We start from the raw sequence: 23,085 nt of genomic DNA, 5'->3' as shown, positions 1-23,085 counted from the left end.
TCAAAAATTAATTTCTATGTTCAATGTTTACCATGAAAATGGTACATTTTGTGACTGTTAATGCAGCTTTTACATTCATTGTTAACGTTTTCCTGATGATTCCTCTAAAAATTGTCATTTTTTGTAACCAATTTATCCTGTTGATGTAACAGTTCAATGTTTAATTTTGATTGTTAATTTACTTTTCCTTTTTTCCCCTTTGAATCAGTTTAATCAAAAATGTGCGTAAATAGTCAAAAAAGTGTTTAAATTACTCAAGTGATGATCGAAACTATTGCTTTACAATTTACTATTAATAACCTGGTAATGCAGCTTCATCTCTCAAGATTGAATAAATGATAGTTGACATTAAATATAACAATCAGCCAAATATAAAGTTTAAATCATTAAAGAAGGTAAATCATCATTAAAGTAATTGATTGTAGATGATATTTTTTGTATCCATTTTATTCTGATACGTAAGGAGAGTTTGAATTTGAATCGATTGACGATTGTAATAACCAATATTTACAATTAGAATGATTTAATCTAATCCAAATTACTAGACAAGCAAAAACTAGGATTTATTTTAATAGGTTCACTTGACCAGAGTTGTTTAAACTCGGTTTTAAGCGTATGTTTGTCATAAGTCACTCCGATTAAAGCTTGAGGCATTTTCCCCCCAAACTTGGTCAGTTATTCGTCATCACCAGCTCAGACTTGTAATCTTTTTAAATCTACTTTCAGATAATTAGATTAATTTTACTGGTTTAAATCGTAGAGGTTAGGAATTTACATTTCTTAGTCAGACCGGATAATTTCAAAATAAGCTTGAAAGGTTTTTGCATCCAGATTTTATGGGCTTTTCAAAATGCTGGCCAATCCATTTAGGCTCAACCAGGTCTTAACTCAAAGACAATGATTCCAGCAAGACAGAACTCTTTGAAAACGTTTTGGTGATTGTGATAGTTTCCAAAAAGTAAATGTGTTCTCATCAATTATCATTTCTCTCCTGTTGGAATTTGTTTTTTCTATTCAGTGCTCTTTGATATTACACTATTAAATCAAAGGAGTGAAAACTGGTTGAACCTAAATGGATTTACTGTAAAAGCAAAATTTGGTTTAAATGTACCGGTTTCTGGTTTGCTGGTTACTTTGGTTACCACATGATACAAAATTTGGTACATGTAAACACATAAGAATTGTCAAATGTTTCCGATTTAATTGGTTATTTTGATTAGATCACTTTATTTATTCATTAGTTTCAAGTATGGCTGATAGCAATGAGCTTTCAGGATTTACCATTATCATGGTTGTCGCTGTTGGTATTATGGTAAGTATAAATAATTGTGAATAGCTTGTTATTGTTTATCTTTAATGTGGTTTCATTATTTATTTTTGCACCTCTTATTCAGGCTTTCATACTTCTCTTCTTATTTGCTAAAAGGCAAATCATGAGATTTACTTTGAAAAATCGCCGAGGACCTCATTGTCCGATTGGACTGGATGCTCATAGGAATCTTAAAAAAGAGATTGATAGAAGATTAGAAGCTGTTAAACATATCAAATTTGAACCCAAACTGATAAATCCATCACCTAATCAAGTCAATGTTTCTAATGAAGGTTGTAAATTAATTTCACATCTTTGATTTACTATTTGCATGCATCTTGAATATTATCACACTAGTCTATAATAAAATCTATTGCCTCTCTTTTGTACAGATAGTTCAAAATACGATCATTTTTGGCGAATGAAAGCTCTGGATTCTCTAACGATTCTTGAAGAATGTATTATTCAAACCTGTAATGATACAAGCAAGAGACGTCCACCAGGACAAGATTTAAGATATTATTTAATAAAAATGTCCAAGGATGGTCCACTGCTAAATTGTGAATCTAGATTGATTCACCAATTCGTGGATGCTTATATTCACGCAAGACATGAACCTGTGCCACCATTTACCAAAGAAGATTTCGATAACTACATGGTATTATTAAATCAACTTAAGAATTATATTATTGACGAACATAAAAAGAGCTTGGGCGATTCGTCCAAAATTCACTCAGCCAAAGATACTCAAGTTGCCATTAATGGTAAAACCAGGATAAGATTGATTAAACAGGACCAAGATGGTAATGAAATTGAGAGTGAAACTTCTGTTTGATCGTTGATTTTTCTTTCATTGTATTTTTTCATAATTTATGTTAACATATCTATTTTACTGTAAATTGTTTTTAACTACTGACAAATTTTACGTATTGTTTTTAACGTAAAATAAAGGCGCTAAAAAGTTATCTCATTTTAACTTTGTTCAATTAGACACATCAAATCAAGTGAATGCAAAATTGCCAAGAATGATTATGAATGCACAATTGTGATTAGGTTTATTGAGAAATAGTCCACCAAAATTCAATTATATTATGTTAAGTAATCAAGTTGCATGACCATAAACAAAATTTAAGTTAACTATGAAAGAATGAAAAAGATTCGATTAAGATCATTTTAGCAAAAAAGCTAATTTCAGGCTCTTTTATAAATTACAATTTTTAAATTATTGACAAGTGTAATTTCATATTGAGTGAAATAGGCAAAAGTATACAATGATAAAAATCAGTTGGAAGATTATTGGGTGACCTAAAACAGATAATCTACCCGAAAGATGAATTTTGCTTTACAATTTAGGTTTGATTGGAGATTCAATTGGATGAAAATCCGTACTATGTGAAGTTGATACAATTAGATCAAGTAAACCTCTAATTGAGCTACGATTAATAACAAGCTGATTTTCAGAATAGACCAATGAACCATATTTCAACGAGAATTGGACGAAATTCTGAACCATATCCATTGGGACTTTAATTTCAATTTGAACTTTACGAATAAAAGATTTTGTTTCCAGAGGTTCAAATGGATCAACTGATAATAGCCATTGACATATTCTGTGATAGTTAATTAGGAAGTAATTGATGTGGGTTGTGAGTAAATCTATTACTCTTGGAGATAATTTATCAAGAGAGATCTTTTCAGCATCAAAATCGCTAGATGATTTAGGTGATAGAACAAATTCTTGCGAAAGAAGCCTCTCTAGGTTGGTATAAACTTTATAAGATGGTGAATAGACGACCATGGCAATTCCAATGACCAGTTGAAGAAATTGGTTTGAATAATTACGAAATCGAGCAAGAGTTAAATGATTTTCAAACGATATTCGTATACTTTCATGTAAATCGGTTGATTCTAAATTGACTAGATTAGAATGAATAGGTAAGGAGGATAAAAATTCATCCTTTAAACTACGAGAGAGCAATTTGTGAGATAAATTGTTATCCGAAACTAAATCACAGAGCTGTTCCATTGTTTCTAAGATCAGGTCAACTGAATAGTCAATATAAGAAAAGTTATCATCTTCAAGAATGATGGGTTCGTATTCCAAGTAATTGCATTTGGAGATTAGATCAGAAAAGATGGTACAAGAGAAGAGTGAAAAGGGTGAAATAATGGAAGCCCGATGATGCTCTTGAATTACTGATCTGCACAACTGGGACGCAAATGATAACTCTTCAGCACATTGTGGACCATCAGCTGATTTACAAGTTGTCTGATACTGAAGGCGAATCTCATGATTTCCTGGGAACTCTCGTAAACTTATAGGAGAGCCAAATCTAATATAAACAGAACCAAAATCTTGAGCAAGGATTGCTCTAGCACCATTGAGGAGATGTTGAGGCGTTTCTTTGGGTTTAGAACCGCTTGAAGTGTCAATTTGCGGAGGACTTAACTCTTTGGCATACAAATCTTCTTCCAATATACGATCATAGCAGATGGAAACCGGGATCAGAATTAGATCCGGAATCTGAGCAGTCCAGAAAAGTTGCAGAGCGGTTCCGATCAGACCAAGACGGGGTTGTAAAGATTTTCCTGTTCTAGATCGAGTCCCTTCGATGAAGCACTCCATAGGCATCTCTCCTCCCTTTACCAAGTCTTGGACATAACTACGGAACACAGATCGGTAAAGGGAATTTTCAGAGCCTTTGAAAGACCGACGGATGAAAAAGGCACCACAAGATCGGAGAAGAGATGCAATTTGTTTAAGTGATAAAAAGTCGATACCAGCTGCTATGGCAGGAAGAGGTAGTTTCATTTGGAAGCAAATGTAGGAAAAGAGTAAAAAATCGGCATAACTTCGATGGGTCGGCAGGTAAATGACCGGAGCTTCATTGACGAGACGGTTGATAGTTGATGGAATAGATTGATCAACTGGATCGTAATAAAATGATGACGGACTTATGGTGATTTTATTTTCAATCCAGGCATGGCGGTAGATCGATTTCATGATTTTGACAACGAAATAACCAATAAATCGGATGGATCGCAAAGTAAATGTATGTGACATTTCATCCATAATTTTATCAATCTTTTCTTTAGTTCCGGGATCATTTTCAATGAGTTCCTATAAATATTAATAAGAAAAATTAATAATTAAAATAAAATAAAATTCAATTGATTCAGATTGTGAATACACATTTTAATATCGTTTATTTTGTAATATCAATCAAAGACTATCAGGCGGCACAAAATTATGATGAACGTTTTCAATTTTGAATAGATTAAAAATGTTAACCATAATTTTGTACCAACTGGTAGACTGGAATTTGTGGAAATTAAAATTATTAACAACCTGAATGTGAGGTTCGTTGAAAACATTTGCTCTTATCTGTCCCGGACTACGTTTCAATGATCTCTTGAATTGATTGCACTTGTAGTCATGAAAAGTTAACCAAATGAAATCATATTGGTTTCGTAAAAATTCCAAAAGATCAACCAAAGTATTCTCTGTGGGCATTTTCAAAAGTCACAACTGGACCTGAAATAAAAAGACGAAACACCGGTTAATAATGATGATGTATTGGTTTGAGCAAATTAGAGTAGCAACTTGAGAATAATCGATAAAAATTTCTATGATTTGCTCTACTGATGTTAAAATGGTAGGAATTGTTTAAGTAAGAAATAACATGATGAGGAAAATAAAAGCACGACTAAGCAATTGTCATTATTTTGTGCTCGTTCATTGTCTCCTAAAAACACTCAAACCTCGTTCAATGAATATTGAATAAGTTGATTTACCTTGACTTTATCACAAAAATATGATCTATAGATTTGTAGACAAGAAAAGAAGGAAATAAATCTAATTTGCTTCAAAAGATTTCCTTATTTCACAAATTTAAATTTTAATGAAAGTTAATAAGAGTTATTGAATAGGACAAACACCAATAATTGATGTAACATAGTAACACAGTGAAATTGCTTACAATAGATTACTGGAAAGAAAAAAGTATTTCAGGGAAATATTGGAAATGAAAGGATAAATTTAAGTTTGTCATTATTCAGATAAAACTTTTATAATCAAAACTTAACGGCAAATAATGGTTAGTTATTGCATGCAAAGTGGTTCGATGAGCAGAATTAGTGTCAAAAGTAGAAGGAGATGAAGAATGATTAAGAATCGGAACAAGGTTAGATGGTCCAATAAAACCTGCAACTAATGAGTTGATTTTACGATAGAGAATGTAAACTAAATTAAATGAAGCCAGGTTTAAAGTGGAGCCTCATTTGAGCTAAACCAGTGAAGCTACATTCCAACATGGCAATGACAACTAAGATGCTGAATCAACTCCAGAAAAATTTGACTGAATTTAAGAAATCTATGATAACAAAAGGAATGGCTGCAACTAATAAATTCAGAAGAACTCGCCCAAATGAAATCTTTCAAGCTTATGTTTACTCGAACCTTGAAGCCTTTTAACATAACAGTGTTGGATTGTAAACATAACAAAAGCAAATGAAAAATTAGGTGATAAAAAAATGGGAAAATATCATAAATGGTGTGATTTGAAATGATTACCATATAAGTTTTAGTGGGAAAACTGTCACTGATTTATCAAGTGTGCCACATTGATTTGATCAACTCATAGACTGAAAATATCCATAGAAGTAGAAAATTTTACAATCATGGAATCACAACTACAAATAATAATTCAACGGTTAACAGTTTATTCATTGAACATGGGCTCAATATCATTTTAGGAACAAGATAATTAGGTATACTAGTGGTTGTGCCACAATTAAAAGCATTGGCATCAATGGAGAAAGCATGATTCAAGTGACGAGAACCAATCAATAAAATATTGTTGGTGACAAGCAAAAAGAGCAAAATGATCATTCGTTATTAACTTACCTTCACGATGGTTGTGGAAGACTGGGATGCCTGATAAAAAGATCCAGGATTGCTTAAATAATAAATAATAAATTGAATAAAAAATGAAATTAATTAAATTTATACAATTAAACAAATCATAACCAATGAAATGATATTGAAGACCTTAAGAGATTTGAAAACGCTCCCTCATTACACATTTTGCTAATTTAAAGGTCCCCTTCGAAATCATCGCCAATTTTAATTAAAAAAATTATTAATTAATGCAGCTTTAAATCCAATCAATTGCAAGATATTACGCAAATATATAATTAGCAAAGATATTTACTTGATAAACATTTAAGATTTCTTAAAACATCAAAAATGGCTGCTGATTTCAAATCTTAAACTCGATCAGCTCGCTAACTTAAGTTCAATTTAATTACGACAAACTGGATCTAATTGTGAGGCTTGGATTTTTTTAAATTATTTGAATTTTAAAAGTTATAATTTACTGAAAACCATTCTAAATATGAATCATTAGTAAAGATAAAATCCATAATTAATTTCATCTTGAGGAATCATTTTCAAAGTGAGCGGCATTTTTGTTTATGGTTTCTCCACGTTACCTTGACAACACCCGGAAACGGAAAAAACCATCAAGTCGGCACAGCAGCTAAGAAAATGAATTGTGTGAGATTTTATGCCCAATAGGCAAGCAAAGCTGTAATAGAAACACATGAACAGTTAAAAGTTAATTTACTTCGTGTAATTTAGAATTTAATTTAATTAAATCATTTTCTACTTGTGTATTTTGTGTACGACCACCATTAACTCTTACAATTCAACATGGTTCGAATGAATGTTTTAGCTGATGCACTCAAGTCCATCAACAATGCTGAGAAACGAGGTAAACGCCAAGTCTTGATCAGACCCTCTTCTAAGGTAATAATCAAATTCCTTAAAGTAATGATGAAACATGGCTACATTGGAGAATTCGAGATTGTCGACGACCACAGAGCTGGTAAAATAGTTGTTAACCTTACTGGAAGGTTAAATAAATGTGGTGTTATAGCTCCAAGATTTGATGTCGAATTAAGGAATATAGAAACTTACATGAGGAACCTTTTACCTTCTCGTCAGTTTGGTTATTTCGTACTAACAACATCAGGAGGAATCATGGATCACGAAGAAGCCCGTCGTAAACATCTTGGAGGCAAGATATTAGGATTCTTCTTCTAAAATTAACTAATATAAACACTGAAAACACCTTTGCTACCACTAATAAGGTCCATGTGGATAAAATAAATATCTGTTACATAAAGTTAAATGGTTTTTTATTGGTTTATTTCATCGGATTTTTCGTGTTATATCATCATTTTAATATTTAAGATAAATTTGAAAATTGGTTTTTCTTATTGCGAAAAACATTTTGAGCGGTTTTAGAAAAAAACAACCGAAACAACGGTAAACAGACTAAGATGATTCGATATAAAAAAATTATTGGCCTCTTCCCGAAAGGCTGATGTCCATGAACTTTCTTTTCGCAAAACAGATCCACCATTTGGAAGGTTTATTAGTTTCTTTATCGAAAACTCTTTCTACCAGCCTTTGACCAGTTTCCTGTCTTATTTGATTTAGATAACCTCTCATTGTATTAGCTTCTTCAAGTGTTGATGGTCTTGAATAAACAGAATTCAATGGAAAAGCGGCATCGCCAGGAATGTCAAACTTAGAAACAGCTAAGGAATAAACTTCTTGTAAAGCTTGATCTTTGCTAGTACACTTTTGCAATTTTTTCAAACACTCTGTTATGAAGAGAGTTAAGTATATAAGAACTCGATCGGAATCACTTTGAATTTCAAATTGCTTGAAGAAAACGTTTGCCTTGAAATAGAGCAAAGCTTCATCAATAATGTCCATCTCATTATCAACCAAATCTTCCGGATTCAATGTGGTAATAGGTCCACGAACTTTGGTCTTAAAGGTGAGAAAGGCAATATTACCAATCTTCCGAGCTGGACTAACTAACTTAGAATGATAACCCTGTTGAAAAAGAAAGACAAATAAGGTAATAAATACTGTATTAAAACTAAATGGGTGTGAAAGGATGTAATGAACATTTCAAAACAAAAGATAGATCATAGGTTTTCTTAAATAAAGAGCACAAGAGAGAATAGATATACTTACAGGCATTATGACAATGTCCAAATTTTATGTTAGATAAACAACAAAACAAGTAAAGGTGTGAATGAACGGACACTAAAATTGAACTTATCATAAAATAATGATTAAAAACTGTACAAACGAGGGACAAATTGAATTGAATTCCAGATGAACTGTCAGCTTCAGCAACACTAGCATATGAGATAGCATTTCCAAAGGCTGATCAGCCACCAGGTGACACCACATTCTCTTATCTCTCATTCACACATTTTCTTGTAAAATCAAATTTTAAAATTGTTAATTCATTTTCATCTTCAATTCAAGAAAACTGGACTCTAAAATGGCTTCAAACGTGATTTGTTTTCGTTAGATTTCATTTTACATCTTATGTAAGGATTGCCACTGAATAACATTTCACTTTTCGTAAGTAATTATCATGATATTACCTTTTTAAGATAAAATATCGATAAAATCTGAAATTTATTAATCATCATATCAAAGGTCTAATTTCAAAAGTAGCAAAAAATTGAAATCGAAATAAGAGTCGTGTTTACAGTTGTGATCTGTATCTTTATTGTTAACATTTGCTGTTCGAATAATTTTTTTATAACAATTCAAATGGTAATAATTTAGTTTAGTTTAATTGTTTCAAAAAAACTGAAGTTTCATCCTTCATAATCAATATATATTTTTAGGGTTATATCTTTTATGCTGAATCTTATATTTTTGATGAGCTTTTTTTCGTTATTTTGCCACATTTTAAGTGTTTATATTTTCAGTTTTCAGTTTTAATTTTAGATTTTGTTATATTTTCTTCCGATTTATAACCATTAAGTTTGATTTTTAAATTTAGGATTACATGAAAAGCAAATTTTGATAACCGATAGACTCGTGAATTGGTTTCCAAAAAAAAATACAAAAATCAACTAACTCATGCACTGACTTTTTCCTCCTGAATCAAAACGTTATTAGTGAACCCTTTAAAATAATGAAATCAAAATTTTCATGATAAGAATCATAGGATATTTAGTTTTCTTGTTTGAATCCATTAACATGGCATTACCATGAAGCTTAAACAAATCTTGTGATTAATGGAACTTTAGTAGTGTGAATCAATAAATGGACAAAATGAAAGAAAATAAAATTAAATAAGATCTTGATAAAAAATAATCGGACCAACAGCAGGTGAGTTAAGTCATAGCTTTGTTCCAGGTATAACCAGATCTCTTGAACCAGATTAAAGTTGACCTGTTTTTATTTCAATAGGTATCTGTGACGTCGATTTGACGATGATTGGTACCAGCAAAAGCCTGAAATAATCAACCTTTAACGGACTGTGTAGAAGGTGTTAAACTATTTGGACGTGAAGTGGGCTTAGCATTATTGTTATTTTCGTCTGCTTTAACGCTACCAGATTTTGAATCAAGGCTTGAGTCCGTAGCTTTGGTTTCCTTGGAATTGTCGTTGCTGTTACTCTTAATATCGATTTTGGCATTTGTTGGTTTTTCACTTGATCCACTTTGTTTGTTTTCTTTGCCATCTTTCGAGGATGACGATGGTAAAGGAGATCTGCCACCAGTTGGAGTGTTACAAGTTGATTTAATTGAATTAGCTGTTGAGCTTGGACTTATAGAGCGACCATCACTTGGCGATCGACCTCCAGTTGAAGACCTAGCATATTTTTCATCAAATATGTTAACCTGACCACCTCCTGGCTTATGCTTGACATTGTCTAAGGAGCCAATTTTAGACTTTGCTTTCCATTCCAATTTTTTATTCTCTATCTTCACCTCACCACCAGCTAAAAAAGATACCACAACATCATTTATAGCAATACCAATAGAAGAGGTTACAATTTAATTCTGTATTCTTACCTGGTTTATGCTTGACGTAATCGAGTGATCCAATTCTAGGTTTGGCCTGCCATTCCAATTTCTGTGTGATTACCTTTTTCTCACCTTGAGCTAATCAAAACAAAAGACATCAACGTCAGTTAATGAGTCCTTAATGACAACATAAGCTAAAATCTTACATGGTCTGTGTTTAACATTTTGTAGGGATCCAATTTTTGATCGCACATTTTTCAGATCAGGTCCCTTTGCTAGGCCAACAGGAGCTTTGATTGGAGGCAATTCTGTAAATACACAATTATAAAGAGTTAAACTAATATGTAATATTTTCAATGCAGATCGATAGTCTTAACATTGAAAGTTACCATTATGTCACTAGAGAGCAAGTCAACTGTTTTTTTGTTTAGGTAGCAACAATTGAGAATCAAATATTTTTTCGTCGATAATGATAGGTCTATTAAATGGGTTTAGGTATGTTATTGGATATTGAATTTATACATATGTATGGTTAAAGTTGACCTGTTGAATGATTATTTATTCAATATACACGAAATCAAACAGAACAGTAATATTGATGATTGGGTTCAATGTTTACTTTAAGGGGTCGTATTTAATTGACATTGAACAAGTTGAAGCTCAATATGCTTATTAATAACCGACATCTAATTAATCGGTTTTTTAAAACATCTGTTAAAAATTAAACAAACTCCACTAGAATCAAAAAATGGATCAAAATGTAAATAAAAACTAGGTTGATGAACTAGAGTTTTGGCAATGTTTCTAGTCCAATAACATGTTCAGTTAATGACTTGCTAATGAATCTAAGCACCAGAACCTTAAAAATTTGATATCGCAGTCAATTCAATAGTAACAGCAAAAGTAACTAAGATAACGAATATATTTCAATAACCAATTCAAGAAGCATTGGACAAATCAATTCAATTTTGAGGCTTAAAAGTTACAATTATAAGATAAAACTGTATCATTCATCCGAGTACTCACATTATTTAAAAATAAATCACATTCATGATGAATAATTTACTTACTTCTTGACAAATCTTTTGTAGGTGAAGTACAAGTTGATGGATCTCGACTTTTGGCCGTTGAATCTGTTGGACAAAAGAGGACACAAATGAATAAACAGTCATCATTATTATACACAATTTTATATGATAATTGAAGATTCATAAAGAATCTTTTCATCCTCAAATGATGAAAGGAAAAGAAATGAAAAAGGGTAAAAAAATAGACTCGATTTGGGTGTCAAAGGGTAATTACGGTGACTAATAATAGCACTCAGATTGTAAATGAAATAATAACAAAAGGAAAGTGAATTAACCTGAAAGAATGATTGTTGATTTCAAAAGTTAATGATGAAGGTGAAAAGCAGATTGAAATAATTGCTATTATAATATGTATCACTGAATGTATGGGATTGTAAAAAATGATGTAAATAGTGCTGTAAACATTGAAAAGATTGAAATACTAACCTCGACTTATTGAACGTTGAACACCTCTAGATGATCTTTCAATGGAGGAACCATTTTTAGGTTTATCCGTTGGTTGTTTTACTGGTTCCTTTGGTTTATCTGACATTAGATATGATTGTTAAATATGTTATTTAACAATTAAGATGACTAGAATGACAAAAGGAGAGAGAGAGAAGAAAATTTTTTACCAAACAATCAAAAATGAGATCAGTTTCAGCTTTAGCACTTGCCAAACCTAAATTTTATTGATCCAGAATTAAGTCCATGCGTTGTATCAAAAACCACAGAAAGAGAGATTCGAGATGATGATGAAGATGAGAAGTGATGATGATGGGGAAAAATGAGAGAAAAAAGAGAGAAAAGAAAGGGAAGAGAAAGAATGAAGATGAGTATAAGAAATAAGGACAGAGATTTGAGAATGAGTTTGCAGCAAAATTGAAGCAACAATCAATTTTAGATGATTTAGCAAATTGTTGAAGCTTTTTTTATGTCGTCTCAGTTCAGGTCAAAACGGAAGTATCTGATTACCTAAAAACACTGAAGAGATCACTGAATAATCAAGATGATTGAGGGAAAACTCAGAGACACTGATTCAAGTTGGATGCAGGTTAACCCAAAACACTTGAGTAAGAGACTCAACAACAAAACAAAACCCAATTTAACCAGAAATTGATTGAACAAATTAACCAACAATTCTGAGCAATGATTTGACTACAAATACTGATCAAGATACAATTATGAACATTGTGATGTTTATTTTGTTCAACGTTAAACTCACCTTTTTGTTGTTTCATTGAACACTTTTCAAACTCTCTGACCAATGGACAGGTGAATCTTTATCATTGATATTAACTTTACTTTTACTCGTAACAATGAACATTGATCACGTTTATCATGATGTCCATGGAAACAAAATGTATTTAACTTTATTAATGTTAATTATTTCTACCTCTTTTCATCTTACCTTTACATTTATTTCAAGGAATTTTTACTTCTACCTTTTTTGTCTCTTAATCTAACAATACAATTATTGTGAAGCTTTAATTAAATCATCCACTATTATTATTATTCTAATTGTTCACTAATCTTACCATGATCATCATCATCACCAATACTCATTGATAATTCTGGTTAAACTATTCAATCTTGATGATGATCATCAGTAAGGTGTGTTTATAAATACAATTTAATGTAATTGTTAATTGATTGAAAGGAAACAGGTGAATCTTAATCCTATGTTAATAAGCTAACCTTCATTGAATTTTAACCATTGATTAAATTAATGATTCAATTGATTTTCAATATTTATATTTCCAATCAAGAATTTTGAGAATCCAATTTGTCTCAACATTTAGATATTCTTGACGGTTTATTTTGATCCAGTTATGAATTTAAAGCTTAATCTATTTCTTGTCACTTAATTTTCTGGTTGTTAACCTAATTGTGAACTAATATTGCTTCTTCTCGGACTTTTTATACACTTATTTTTTGCTGGTTTTTTACCTTTATAACTCATAACATAACTGATAATCTTTGAGCTTTAATCTGGTTTTTTAGGTTATCTGAATGAATTATGAAATGTTCAGTTGAAACTTGTTGTTGAAATGTCGTTGAATTGTTCATTGATATGTGATTGACAATTGAAAGGTTGAAATTGCTTCAATTTTTGTTGACCGATTAAAATGGCTTAAAAAATTGTTAGCTTTTTGCGTCCAAATTTTTCTTCAACTGATTGCTTGGAAACAATTGATCAGCTTTAATTTTGTGATTTACCTTGAAAATGTTAATCTGTTTTTGATAACAATTTGCCGTTTCAAAAGCTAAGCTAAATATAAAACCTTAATTACTATGAAACTGAGTAACTAAAATTTGTAAATTTCAGGTGTTTTTCAATAGTATTTACGGGAAAATCTTGTTCAATTTGATTCAACGTTTTTCTTCATCCAATAATTTACCAGTTATCAACTCAAATGCTTTGTTTTCATTAAATCATCGTCTAAATTATGTTAATCAAAGATTGGTTCATTAATCAACTTTACTTGAGTCTACATTTGAACAAACAATTTAATGATAGCTTATAATTTTAGACAGTAATTGTAATTTCTTTTGATTGTCAATTTTCAACATTAATATTCGTGTTATTTAAATTATAGCCTTTTTAATGGTCAAATTGGATTGTTCAATTGGTTGCTTTAAATTGAATTTTAACGTTCAAGTTTAGTGATTATTAATAAAGGGTAATTGTGATGATGGCTATGATGATGGAAGTATTAACAATAAAGCATTTGAGATCAGTCAACTGAACAGTTAAGGACAGTTAACTAATTCACTGAATGAAGAGCTTTTTTTGTTCACTGTTTAATTTGGGTTAACATTTGACTTTAAAATATTTTTTAATAATTTCTTGTAGGTAATTGAATAGAGACAAAGATATTCAACTTCCGTAAGTTTATTCTTATAATACATTGTAATGAATCGTTGAACTCCCAATTGTATGAGTTAATAAAATAATCTGATTGTAATACTTTTATCAAACAATTATCCAATATCTGTCTTGTCATGGAGTTTAGCTAATACCTTAGATTTTCATTAAATTGTGAGTAAGATGAAGCAATCTTAAGATTGTGATTACCATATGATGTTTATGTTTTGAAAGAGAAATGAAAATAGCATGAGAATGATGAGATAAACATGTTGACTCGCATGATGTTTATAGTGATGATGTGAGACTGCCTTGGATACAGCATTTCCCTTCATCTTGATTGACTGCAATTTTCATCACCAGTTTCAACAACAACACTTTACTCTTTAAGCTTCCAGACAACCAGAAAGCAGGCTTACTCTTGTTTAGTGAACATTACTTTTAACTTTTTGTTGTGAATTTATGGATTTAATTACAATATTGTTCTACTCAATTCCACATTTATATTATTCAATTGAATGTGAATTTAATCCATTTGTTTAAGGAGATAACTGGAGACTCTTTCTGACTGTTTTAGTGTAAACCAAAGCCTTTGGTGACCCCTGAGACTCTCACTCTCTGTTTCTTCCTTTTTCTAGGTTCATCTGGGTTTCTCCATTTGTTTGAGTGTCACCTTCCTTTGTTTTTATATTCAACTGTGTTCAATTTGCTTTTTTTAAATGATGCTTGATCAAGGTATCACTGGATTAATCAACTTCGGAAGCCAATGTTTTGTTAATGCTGTGTTACAATCACTCGCTGGTTGCAAATCAATTGTAAACTGGCTTCAATACTCATCAAAATTGAATGATCAATGGTTGACTCGGTTACACGCTATTCATAGTACAAATGGTTACACCAAAGAAAACAAATTAACTTCATCATTACTCTCAACCATCCAAAGTAAGATTACTTCCTTTATTGACGAATATTCGGTGCCATAAATCTTTTTACTCATTGTCTTCTGTTTACAGGTATTAATCAACAAAATAGTCAAAACGCTTCACCTATTGATGTTTTAAATGCGTTGAGGTATCACCGATGGAGAATACCTAATGAAGAACAGGTAAATTGCCAGTAATTTTAACATTTTAACCTCAATTGTTTTGATCACATGATCAACCATTCTAGAGCTCTCAGCTTGAGTTATCACGAAAAACCTGTACTCATGGTATTGAGAAGCTTTGTAAACGTTTTTTATCTATTGATTTCTAACCATAATTATGCTTTTATTTATTGTTTAGGATGCTCATGAATTGTTCAACGCTCTTACTACTACTTTGGAAAGTGAGCTTTACTCATCCATGCCTGTTTACTCTTTAAGAGACGCAATTATAGTTGAGGTAGGTTACAACTATTGTCTGTTTACCATGAGTGTGTTCATTTTCTTTGCTTAAAGCAATATCCGGTAAGGTTGTACCAGAGTCCTAAACAATTACTATGAGAAGCCAAACACTTGAATCCGTAATGCACAATTTGACATAAGTAAAGATAAAAAATAATAGGTTTGTTCATTTGCCAATGTTTATAATGCCAAGATTTAGTTCACAAAACAAGTAATAGATCGGATGATGTTGACTCGAAGTCTTACCATGAGGTGATTCTCGGATAATGTGATACTAAACTATGAGCAGTCGTCGTTGTGTAAATAATAGTTTTGAGATGAATTTATTTAAATAATTTATAATTTGAATATACCATTGTTTATTGTTATTGTCACCTTGTTAATAGATTATTTTCCTTCACGCTTCACTTTATAGGAACTGGTCACTAATGGCTTTACAAACAAATCAACGCCTCGGATAACTACTCGTGGATCTCAAGATGCATTTACATTGAATAATAGATTTATTCCTCGTCCTCTACCTACTAAAGGATTGCTTGCTAGTCAGTTACAATGTACTCAATGTGGCTACAAGTATCCAGTTCACTTGGAAGGTTTCTATTCAGTTTCTTTGGCAATGCCAAACTCTTTAATGACAGGCATATCAAGTCTCAAGGAGTGCCTCAACAAATTTGTCAGCAATGAGATCATTCAAAATGTCAGATGTGAAGAGTGTAGTAAAATTGGTGAAAATCCTAATTTCGTGAAACGATTAACCTTTGCCAAACTGCCACAGATACTATGTATCCATTTTCATCGATTAATGTGGCATCCCAATGGCATAACAATCAAAAAATCAGACCATGTGACATTTCCTGAATATCTTACAATGGATGACTACGTTTACCAAAGACGAACACTAAAAAGTCCTAAAAAGAATAATCTCGACCACATTGGAGGTGCATTTTTAGGTTCTTACGTGACTCCTTATCCACAAACATCGTCACCACTTTGTCAAAATATTTTACTGGGACAAAATGCCAAAAGGCCACTCGGATCGAATCATTCTAAATACCGTTATCGTTTAGTTGCTACCATTGTCCATATTGGCGATTCTCAATCAGGCCATTTTGTTACGTATAGACGCAGTACAGGAAGAGAAGGGCAATGGTATCTCACATCAGACACTGTTGTTCGACCTGCACACTTGACGGAGGTTCTTTCCAAACCAGCTTACATGCTTTTTTATGAAAGATTAAAGGAATGATTATTCATTCAAAACAATCAGTTTAGTCAAAAAAATCCTGACTCTAGAGTTCAATTGAAAAAAGGATTACAGAAGTAGAAGACGAGAGTTTAGTTCACAATTAGATCTCAAAAATTTTTCATCATTGTAATGGGTCATACGTTTTTGCACCATTTATATCAACTTTTCACATTTTTGCTATCGTGGATTGTTACAATGATTTTTCATCGTTTTTCTAGTCTCTTTAATTCCCTTCTACTCTTCATATCATCAACCTGCTTTTCTTAAAGAAGCTTCAGCTGAATTTTCCATCTTTTATTTAATATTATCTGTGATAAGTTTGTCACAGACTTTGTATTACCAAATACGTTCCTCTGTAACTTTCTGTAATCTGTTCTTCATCTGTGTACAATCACAATGATCATCTTTCCGGGTGATTTTACTGCAATTAAAATCTGTTATGGATGGTTTATCATCAAAGAAAGTTACAATTCAAGTTGTATTCTTCTTTTTACCCCATAAACAAACTTTCATCATACTTATAATTCAATTTCTGATCATTTCGTACGGCCAATGATCCTAACCCACTAAACCTAATGATAATTTAATTTGTTTTTATGCTCTCCCAATTTTTTATTGATGTAAATGTAAATTTAACCTTTTATTATATTGTCTTTGATTTCATATTTTATAGCTATCAACATTTTTAAACAATTCCCTAATCTTATATTAATTCAATTTGAAGCTATTGCTAAAAATTGCTATAAATTGTTTTTAAATCGTTTAGCGATTGTTGTTGGAAATTGCCAATATTGATTAAAGTTTATCCATACTCGCAGTTTGTACCTCAATCACTAAACTCATTCACCAGCTAAATAAATTGATACCCAAGGTCTAAAAATTACGCATTAAAAAACAAAAACATTTGCAGCCAACTTATATTGCGATGCGTTGATTCTTTATATAAAATATACACAAAATACTCAATGCTCTTACAAGTTAATTAATAAACAATCCGTTTGTTCGTAGTTTAATGGAGTTATCCTAAAATATTGAATATATATTGAACACGAGGAACGCGAAAAATTGGTCGAAAGCAAATAAATTGATAAACACAAGAATGAAAAGGAATGATCAATTCATACAATAAATTTATTAGTTTTGCGTAATCAAAAGAAACGATTGATCCGACATAAGTGGGATTGCTCCATCATCTGAAAACGTTAGTTTTATGGTAAACCAACGACTTGCTTAACTAGTAATTGATCATAATATTAATTAACTATGGTATATTAAAATAAGAATTGGTCCCTTATTATCTTTTTTATCAGCTCCAAAATTATTTTGATAGAAACGTTTGCATCATATTAAACATATAAAATGTGACAACACTTTCCATCCCGTATATACCCACAGCTTAACTTTTGACCCATCTGTTTTGGTATTGAATCCAATCGTCATATGTTTGATTTCGGTAAAGTCGAAGATGGTAAAGAACCCAAGCAGGTACAGAGGTGACAGAGATAAAAAGTAAAGAAAACCAAGCACATCTTTCTGCCACAGATATTGGTGTCCTCGGTGGAGTTACCAAAAATTTGTTTTCATAAGGGTAGGAATAAGCTCTTTTTTGAATCACTTGGAGGCCTTTGACAGTCCTTGGATTAATGAATTGTCTCACTATTGAATTCATGATTAACTGTTGTAAATATACAATAATCAAACAATTTAGATGAATAAATCTGGTTAAAGTTAATCGGTTGGTAAATATGTCTCTTTTAAAAACACAAATAGAGGTCGTTTTAATGCGCCATCTATGAAACTATAATCAAACATTCTGGTTAAAATCTAGAGTTCGCGCAGTTTTTAAATCTTAGCTACATGAACTTTTGGGTAAGAGTAAGGTTTTACGGACTAAAGTGGGACTTAACATTGGACGTTTAGATTTACATCCAATCAGTTTAATCTATTAAAATTGAATCTAAAGCTTAAAATGATGATTATATGACGGCCGGTTTTAATCGTTCTCCAAATCTGCTTGGATCAAATCCAATGGATTTGTGTCTTGTATCGAGTATTTTCTGTTTAGATATTGGTATCTTGAAACATCATGGAGTGAAATGAATTAAAGTAAACAATTTACTATCATTCTCATGCTGTTTTAATCATATCACATCATATGCTGCCAAATTTGATTAATTGTTCGTAAACTTCTGCCAGTTATGAATTCGTTAGTTCGCCAATTCCTAAATTTAAGGACCATCAATTGTCTGCAAGTGGTTCATAAAAGAGCTTACTCTGTTACTCACGAGGAAAAACCTCTAGCAACAACATCAACAACTCCAGTCTCTGAACCAGCAACTCGCACGTCTGAACCAGATACAACTGGACTATATGAATTTTTTGATTCACCTGACAACTGGGGGGAACAAATTGTAAGAGTTGGTAAGTCTTATTTGTCTGATTTGGAAACTTTATAGTAATATCTATTTACTCTATTCAGGTCGGGCATGGCGTGTTGAAGAGTTACGAGTAAAAAGTAATAGTGATCTACATAAACTTTGGTTCGTTTTGTACAAGGAGAAAAACATGCTTTTGACTATGCAAGAAGCCCACAAATCTGAATGTCGTGCTTTTCCGAATGAAGAGAGAATAGATAAAGTAGAAGAGTCAATGGAAAACTTGGAGAAAATAGTTCGCGAAAGAAATGCAGCTTATTTTAAATTAGAGGTTTCAGAGGATGCAACAGCTGAGCGATCTATGGCCTTTAGAATGGATCAATTCGGTCGATGGCGATGGTATGCTTATTTTTTAAACACAATGTTCAATTTGCCATTCACAACTAAATTACGTTTATCATTTATCTTTTTTTCACAGGCAACCAATTTATGAACATTTCTTGCCATACAAAGTTAGCAAAAACTGGAGGACTGTTTTTGGACCTGGACATGGAAAAGATGTTAATGAATTTATACGTGCTTGGAAAGAAAGAAGAAGAAATGCAGAATATTCTAAACTAAAAAGACAACATTATACTGTGAGAAATCTCCTGAGAAGGTTTCCGAGTATCGATCTTGATTATCTTCAGAGAAAATATCCTCAAGTTCCAGTTCAACATTATAAAGATAACCTCAACTTTGAGCCTGAATATAAAAATCTAGTTAGTAGAGGAGCTTATGAAGAGCTACATTAAACGGCAAAAAAAATTTGTAATTAGTGATTTTCGTGAAATTAAATAAATTTAATCCCAGTCAAAGTTCTGCTCTTCATCCGAGACGTTTATTGTTAATACATTGTAACTTATTTGTCTTTCAATCTGAATTTAAATTCACATTGACTCTTTTTTAATCCACGATCTTTGCTAATCCACCACAAATCCTGTAAAATTATTTTCTTAAAACCTGTGTATTGGTTTTGGATTGAAATTTCTGACATCATCTCGCTTAGTTTTCTCAGTGTTGGATGAAAATTTAATAATGATCTGATATTCCTAATCATCTGACTTGACCGATCCAAGTATTCAATTTCAAACACAGATTATTCTTTACCTTTAATGTGCATCTCTTCCAAAATTTGTTGATTCGAGAAGACTTTCCTCTCTTTTAATTGCATTAATCTAAACTTAACTGCTGAGTTCTAAGAACAAATTAACCGCGTTTCATATTGATTGGCTGTTGATAAATAATAAACCAGTTTATTTTGTTTTGTTTTTGTTTTCCTCATTTTTCAGGAATTTTTTTATTTGTTTTTATTTTAGTGAATTCAGATGTGAATTAGTGTTGTCAAATTTAACTCAGTTTATTGAAATTCAAGAAAGTTTGTATTGTGATGTTTAAATCATGGAAATGATTATTTTACGAATTGATTTTTAACACAACGTTTTACTTTGATTATCTTCCGTAAGTATGACAATAACTCATTTCCTAACCGTAATATTGTCAAAAAATTACTTCTGAATTGATTAATCTTGTTTCTCTTTGCTTATTTTTAGCTCACCGTTTATATTGCAAATTAAGATTTATAATGATGAACGTAAATACAGAAATCAGGCATCTTCGACCTTGTGATCGTCGATGTTTAATTGAAATGTTGGACTCCGGTGATCATTGGAGACAATTGGCATCTATTTTACCGAAACCTGATCTAGAAGATGGTTACTTGCTGACAAGTAAAATGATACAGTTATTGGAGAATCATAAGAATCAAATTAATGGATCACCTACTCGGGCTCTTCTTGATTACTGGGGAACGTATGGCAGGAAAAGACCGACAATCAAGGATTTATTGAAATATTTGATTGCCTGTAAATTATACCAAGCAGCAGACTTTGTGTCAGTACGGTTATTAAATGGTGGACCTGTTATCAGAGAAGATACATGCGACATGGACGCAATTTTCAGTTCAAAATCAAATGTCAACTGTGACGAGTTGAATGAGAGAGTGACAACATTAAACCTAGAAGCCGAAACAAACAACCTAAAAATAAATAATCACAATGATTACCAGAGTACACCAGAAAAGGTTATTAATACTTGAAAAATTATTAGTTGTTTATTATGTAAATTGTATTTCAATGATTTTCTTTTTATTTACAGGAATCGGCTGATTTACAGGCAGACAGAAAGGAAATAAATCATGTACCGAATGCTCCGGATGTTACCTCTCTCAGTTTGGATGACAATTCGCTAAATACACAAGTAAAATTAATGTTAGAACGTGATTTGGGAATCAAACGATATTCATTTAACCAATTAGCCTCAAGTACCAATAACTTTTCATCCAAACCATTGAACGAAGGTGGATTTAAATTAGGTGAAGGTGGCTATGGAGTTGTTTATCTCGCTCGAGACACTAATGGTAAACAAATTGCTGTCAAATATGTTAAAGATGAATATGGCAAACAATTTATTAGTGAACTTGACGTATTAACCCGATTTAACCATAAAAATCTATTATGTCTTCTTGGAATTGCTTGCGAAGGTATTAATTTATGTCTTGTTTATGAATTTATGGCAAATGGTTCACTGGCTGATAGGATAATTTGTTTACAAGGTAGTCAACCGATCCCTTGGTATGTGCGTAAACAAATAGCAATCGGTTCAGCTCGTGGTTTAAGTCATCTTCATGCTAATTCCTGTATTCATAGAGACATAAAAAGTGCAAACATCTTGTTAGATTATGATTGGACTCCTAAAATAGGAGATTTCGGCCTCACAAGAATCAACTATTCAAATAAGACATCTTCATCACCAACATCTGTTAATTTTACATCAACAATCATTGGAACTTCAATTTACATGGCACCAGAATCATTTAGAGGACAACTAACACCGAAAATGGATATTTATTCATTTGGTATTGTTTTATTGGAATTATTGACTGGACTATCTCCATTTGACGAGAATCGTGAAGGTGGTGATATACTTTCATGGAGTCAATCAGTAATGGATATTGATTCTAATGATGATATTACGGAAGAAATGATAAAATCATTTGTTGATCCAAAAGCTGGCAATTGGGATTTGAAATTTGCTGTGGAAATGATGAAATTGTCTCGACAATCAACTGAATATGATAAAAAGGATAGACCAAATATTGATGATATTGTAAAATGTCTAGAGAAATTTTTATAAGACTTTCAGTTATAATTTATTTTTATACTTACATGTATGAATCTCATCTTACAAAACAGTCCTAATAGTTGTTATCATGTACGAATCAAGTTTCATCTCATCATAAATCTTATTTTCTTTACAGCATTGATTTTGATACTCAACTAATCCATCAGTTCTTATAATATTGATACAATACCTGATAGCTTTTAATTTGGCACATTCAAATGGTGATGTCCAATTCAATGTTACAGAATCTCTCACGAGAGGACATTCCTCCATTTTGTTTCATGATATGAGGAAGTTCAATATTTCAATTAAAACTCACATATTCATCACTGTTATGTTATAAATTATGAAATGACTTGAGACAACCTTTTACCGTATAAAAGATCGCTGAGCTTTTACCTTAGATATTACCAGTAAATGCTGATCAACTGTAGAATTAGATTTTTCAATGAATCTCTATTTAACCACCTGCATTGGCATCAATATTTTTAAAATCCTATTAGCAGGTCTTAATAATACATCACTAAAGAAGCTTATCGTTTGAGATTAAATGAATAGTCAGACTCAAAGTTAGACGTTTCTAGGCAATAGTCCAGCTTGTCCAGTATCGAAGCTATGCATTAGGTAAACCAGAAAATTTTGGCCTCTGACCGTAATTATATTTGTAATGATAAATTAAAATGGTAAAATTTATTTTATGTTAATAATTAATCAATATTTGCTCTTTTTGCACCTAATCAAAAAGCATAATTATTGA

At 31.6% G+C, this 23,085-nt stretch overlaps 8 protein-coding genes and 1 long non-coding RNA gene across 12 annotated transcripts; 6 read left to right on the top strand and 3 right to left on the bottom strand.

Annotated features, from left to right (window-relative positions):
• The first annotated feature begins 1,179 nt into the window (after positions 1–1,179).
• LOC107372015 (lipid transport auxiliary protein 1) lies at positions 1,180–2,274 on the top strand. Its single transcript, XM_015940159.3, has 3 exons — positions 1,180–1,312; positions 1,395–1,602; positions 1,702–2,274. The coding sequence occupies exons 1-3, from the start codon at positions 1,250–1,252 to the stop codon at positions 2,142–2,144; spliced, it is 714 nt and encodes a 237-aa protein (XP_015795645.1). The 5' UTR covers positions 1,180–1,249; the 3' UTR covers positions 2,145–2,274.
• Positions 2,275–2,338: 64 nt separating this feature from the next.
• Positions 2,339–6,361, bottom strand: LOC107372017 (dihydroxyacetone phosphate acyltransferase). 2 transcript variants are annotated; one of them, XM_015940161.3, is made up of 3 exons: positions 6,216–6,361; positions 4,659–4,844; positions 2,339–4,430 (listed from the first exon to the last, which is right to left on the bottom strand). In XM_015940161.3, exons 2-3 carry the CDS (start codon positions 4,821–4,823, stop codon positions 2,652–2,654), a joined length of 1,944 nt encoding a protein of 647 aa, XP_015795647.1. In that variant the 5' UTR covers positions 4,824–4,844; positions 6,216–6,361; the 3' UTR covers positions 2,339–2,651. The 2 variants fall into 2 exon arrangements, with proteins under 2 accessions (XP_015795647.1, XP_089123182.1); XM_089267056.1 differs by lacking the exon at positions 6,216–6,361 and adding an exon at positions 5,883–6,146.
• Positions 6,362–7,022: 661 nt separating this feature from the next.
• Positions 7,023–7,503, top strand: LOC107372020 (small ribosomal subunit protein uS8A). Its single transcript, XM_015940166.3, has one exon. It carries the CDS (start codon positions 7,023–7,025, stop codon positions 7,413–7,415), a length of 393 nt encoding a protein of 130 aa, XP_015795652.1. The 3' UTR covers positions 7,416–7,503.
• On the bottom strand, positions 7,494–8,519 carry Arpc3A (Actin-related protein 2/3 complex, subunit 3A). Its single transcript, XM_015940165.3, has 2 exons — positions 8,364–8,519; positions 7,494–8,219 (listed from the first exon to the last, which is right to left on the bottom strand). The coding sequence occupies exons 1-2, from the start codon at positions 8,367–8,369 to the stop codon at positions 7,674–7,676; spliced, it is 552 nt and encodes a 183-aa protein (XP_015795651.1). The 5' UTR covers positions 8,370–8,519; the 3' UTR covers positions 7,494–7,673.
• Positions 8,520–8,639: 120 nt separating this feature from the next.
• Positions 8,640–11,226, top strand: LOC149094702 (uncharacterized). The gene is made up of 2 exons (XR_016198418.1): positions 8,640–8,762; positions 9,606–11,226. It is a non-coding gene; the product is annotated as an uncharacterized LOC149094702 (long non-coding RNA).
• LOC107372018 (uncharacterized) lies at positions 9,340–12,457 on the bottom strand. 3 transcript variants are annotated; one of them, XM_015940162.3, is made up of 6 exons: positions 12,208–12,457; positions 11,680–11,914; positions 11,236–11,298; positions 10,372–10,473; positions 10,214–10,303; positions 9,340–10,140 (listed from the first exon to the last, which is right to left on the bottom strand). In XM_015940162.3, the coding sequence occupies exons 2-6, from the start codon at positions 11,783–11,785 to the stop codon at positions 9,659–9,661; spliced, it is 843 nt and encodes a 280-aa protein (XP_015795648.1). In that variant the 5' UTR covers positions 11,786–11,914; positions 12,208–12,457; the 3' UTR covers positions 9,340–9,658. The 3 variants fall into 3 exon arrangements, with proteins under 3 accessions (XP_015795648.1, XP_089123189.1, XP_089123192.1); XM_089267063.1 differs by having other exon boundaries at positions 11,680–11,826; positions 12,208–12,424; XM_089267066.1 differs by having other exon boundaries at positions 11,680–11,826; positions 11,915–12,383.
• Positions 12,458–14,493: 2,036 nt separating this feature from the next.
• Positions 14,494–17,248, top strand: Usp30 (ubiquitin specific protease 30). The gene is made up of 4 exons (XM_015940167.3): positions 14,494–15,043; positions 15,115–15,206; positions 15,385–15,483; positions 15,901–17,248. Exons 1-4 carry the CDS (start codon positions 14,821–14,823, stop codon positions 16,729–16,731), a joined length of 1,245 nt encoding a protein of 414 aa, XP_015795653.1. The 5' UTR covers positions 14,494–14,820; the 3' UTR covers positions 16,732–17,248.
• A 1,559-nt stretch (positions 17,249–18,807) lies between these two features.
• Positions 18,808–19,963, top strand: mRpL47 (mitochondrial ribosomal protein L47). The gene is made up of 3 exons (XM_015940169.3): positions 18,808–19,152; positions 19,211–19,505; positions 19,585–19,963. Exons 1-3 carry the CDS (start codon positions 18,930–18,932, stop codon positions 19,898–19,900), a joined length of 834 nt encoding a protein of 277 aa, XP_015795655.1. The 5' UTR covers positions 18,808–18,929; the 3' UTR covers positions 19,901–19,963.
• A 416-nt stretch (positions 19,964–20,379) lies between these two features.
• Positions 20,380–22,462, top strand: LOC107372022 (interleukin-1 receptor-associated kinase 4). The gene is made up of 3 exons (XM_015940168.3): positions 20,380–20,606; positions 20,699–21,228; positions 21,303–22,462. The coding sequence occupies exons 2-3, from the start codon at positions 20,731–20,733 to the stop codon at positions 22,338–22,340; spliced, it is 1,536 nt and encodes a 511-aa protein (XP_015795654.1). The 5' UTR covers positions 20,380–20,606; positions 20,699–20,730; the 3' UTR covers positions 22,341–22,462.
• The last annotated feature ends 623 nt before the right edge of the window (positions 22,463–23,085 follow it).

Source organism: Tetranychus urticae, chromosome 1, assembly GCF_039701765.1.
Source record: "Tetranychus urticae isolate SD_2017Ah chromosome 1, NJAU_TeUrti_SD_1.0, whole genome shotgun sequence".
In the NCBI taxonomy this organism is placed as follows: Eukaryota; Metazoa; Arthropoda; class Arachnida; order Trombidiformes; family Tetranychidae; genus Tetranychus; species Tetranychus urticae.
This window is presented reverse-complemented; position numbering and strand designations above follow the sequence as displayed.

Bases quoted from the DNA above. Each gene is read 5' to 3' on its own strand.
- mRpL47 (XM_015940169.3), top strand. From the start codon at position 18,930: ATGAATTCGTTAGTTCGCCAATTCCTAAATTTAAGGACCATCAATTGT. The intron at 19,153-19,210 runs GTAAGTCTTATT...TACTCTATTCAG, and splicing joins GGAACAAATTGTAAGAGTTG to GTCGGGCATGGCGTGTTGAA. The intron at 19,506-19,584 runs GTATGCTTATTT...TTTTTTTCACAG, and splicing joins CAATTCGGTCGATGGCGATG to GCAACCAATTTATGAACATT.
- LOC107372022 (XM_015940168.3), top strand. From the start codon at position 20,731: ATGATGAACGTAAATACAGAAATCAGGCATCTTCGACCTTGTGATCGT. The intron at 21,229-21,302 runs GTTATTAATACT...TTTTATTTACAG, and splicing joins ACCAGAGTACACCAGAAAAG to GAATCGGCTGATTTACAGGC.
- LOC107372015 (XM_015940159.3), top strand. From the start codon at position 1,250: ATGGCTGATAGCAATGAGCTTTCAGGATTTACCATTATCATGGTTGTC. The intron at 1,313-1,394 runs GTAAGTATAAAT...CCTCTTATTCAG, and splicing joins TTGTCGCTGTTGGTATTATG to GCTTTCATACTTCTCTTCTT. The intron at 1,603-1,701 runs GTTGTAAATTAA...TCTTTTGTACAG, and splicing joins AGTCAATGTTTCTAATGAAG to ATAGTTCAAAATACGATCAT.
- Usp30 (XM_015940167.3), top strand. From the start codon at position 14,821: ATGATGCTTGATCAAGGTATCACTGGATTAATCAACTTCGGAAGCCAA. The intron at 15,044-15,114 runs GTAAGATTACTT...TTCTGTTTACAG, and splicing joins ATTACTCTCAACCATCCAAA to GTATTAATCAACAAAATAGT. The intron at 15,484-15,900 runs GTAGGTTACAAC...TTCACTTTATAG, and splicing joins GAGACGCAATTATAGTTGAG to GAACTGGTCACTAATGGCTT.
- LOC107372018 (XM_015940162.3), bottom strand. From the start codon at position 11,785: ATGTCAGATAAACCAAAGGAACCAGTAAAACAACCAACGGATAAACCT. The intron at 10,474-11,235 runs GTAAGTAAATTA...GTGTATTTACAG, and splicing joins TACAAAAGATTTGTCAAGAA to AATTGCCTCCAATCAAAGCT. The intron at 10,304-10,371 runs GTAAGATTTTAG...TGTTTTGATTAG, and splicing joins AAATGTTAAACACAGACCAT to CTCAAGGTGAGAAAAAGGTA.
- LOC107372020 (XM_015940166.3), top strand. From the start codon at position 7,023: ATGGTTCGAATGAATGTTTTAGCTGATGCACTCAAGTCCATCAACAAT.
- LOC107372017 (XM_015940161.3), bottom strand. From the start codon at position 4,823: ATGCCCACAGAGAATACTTTGGTTGATCTTTTGGAATTTTTACGAAAC. The intron at 4,431-4,658 runs GTTGTTAATAAT...TAATATTTATAG, and splicing joins TCAACGAACCTCACATTCAG to GAACTCATTGAAAATGATCC.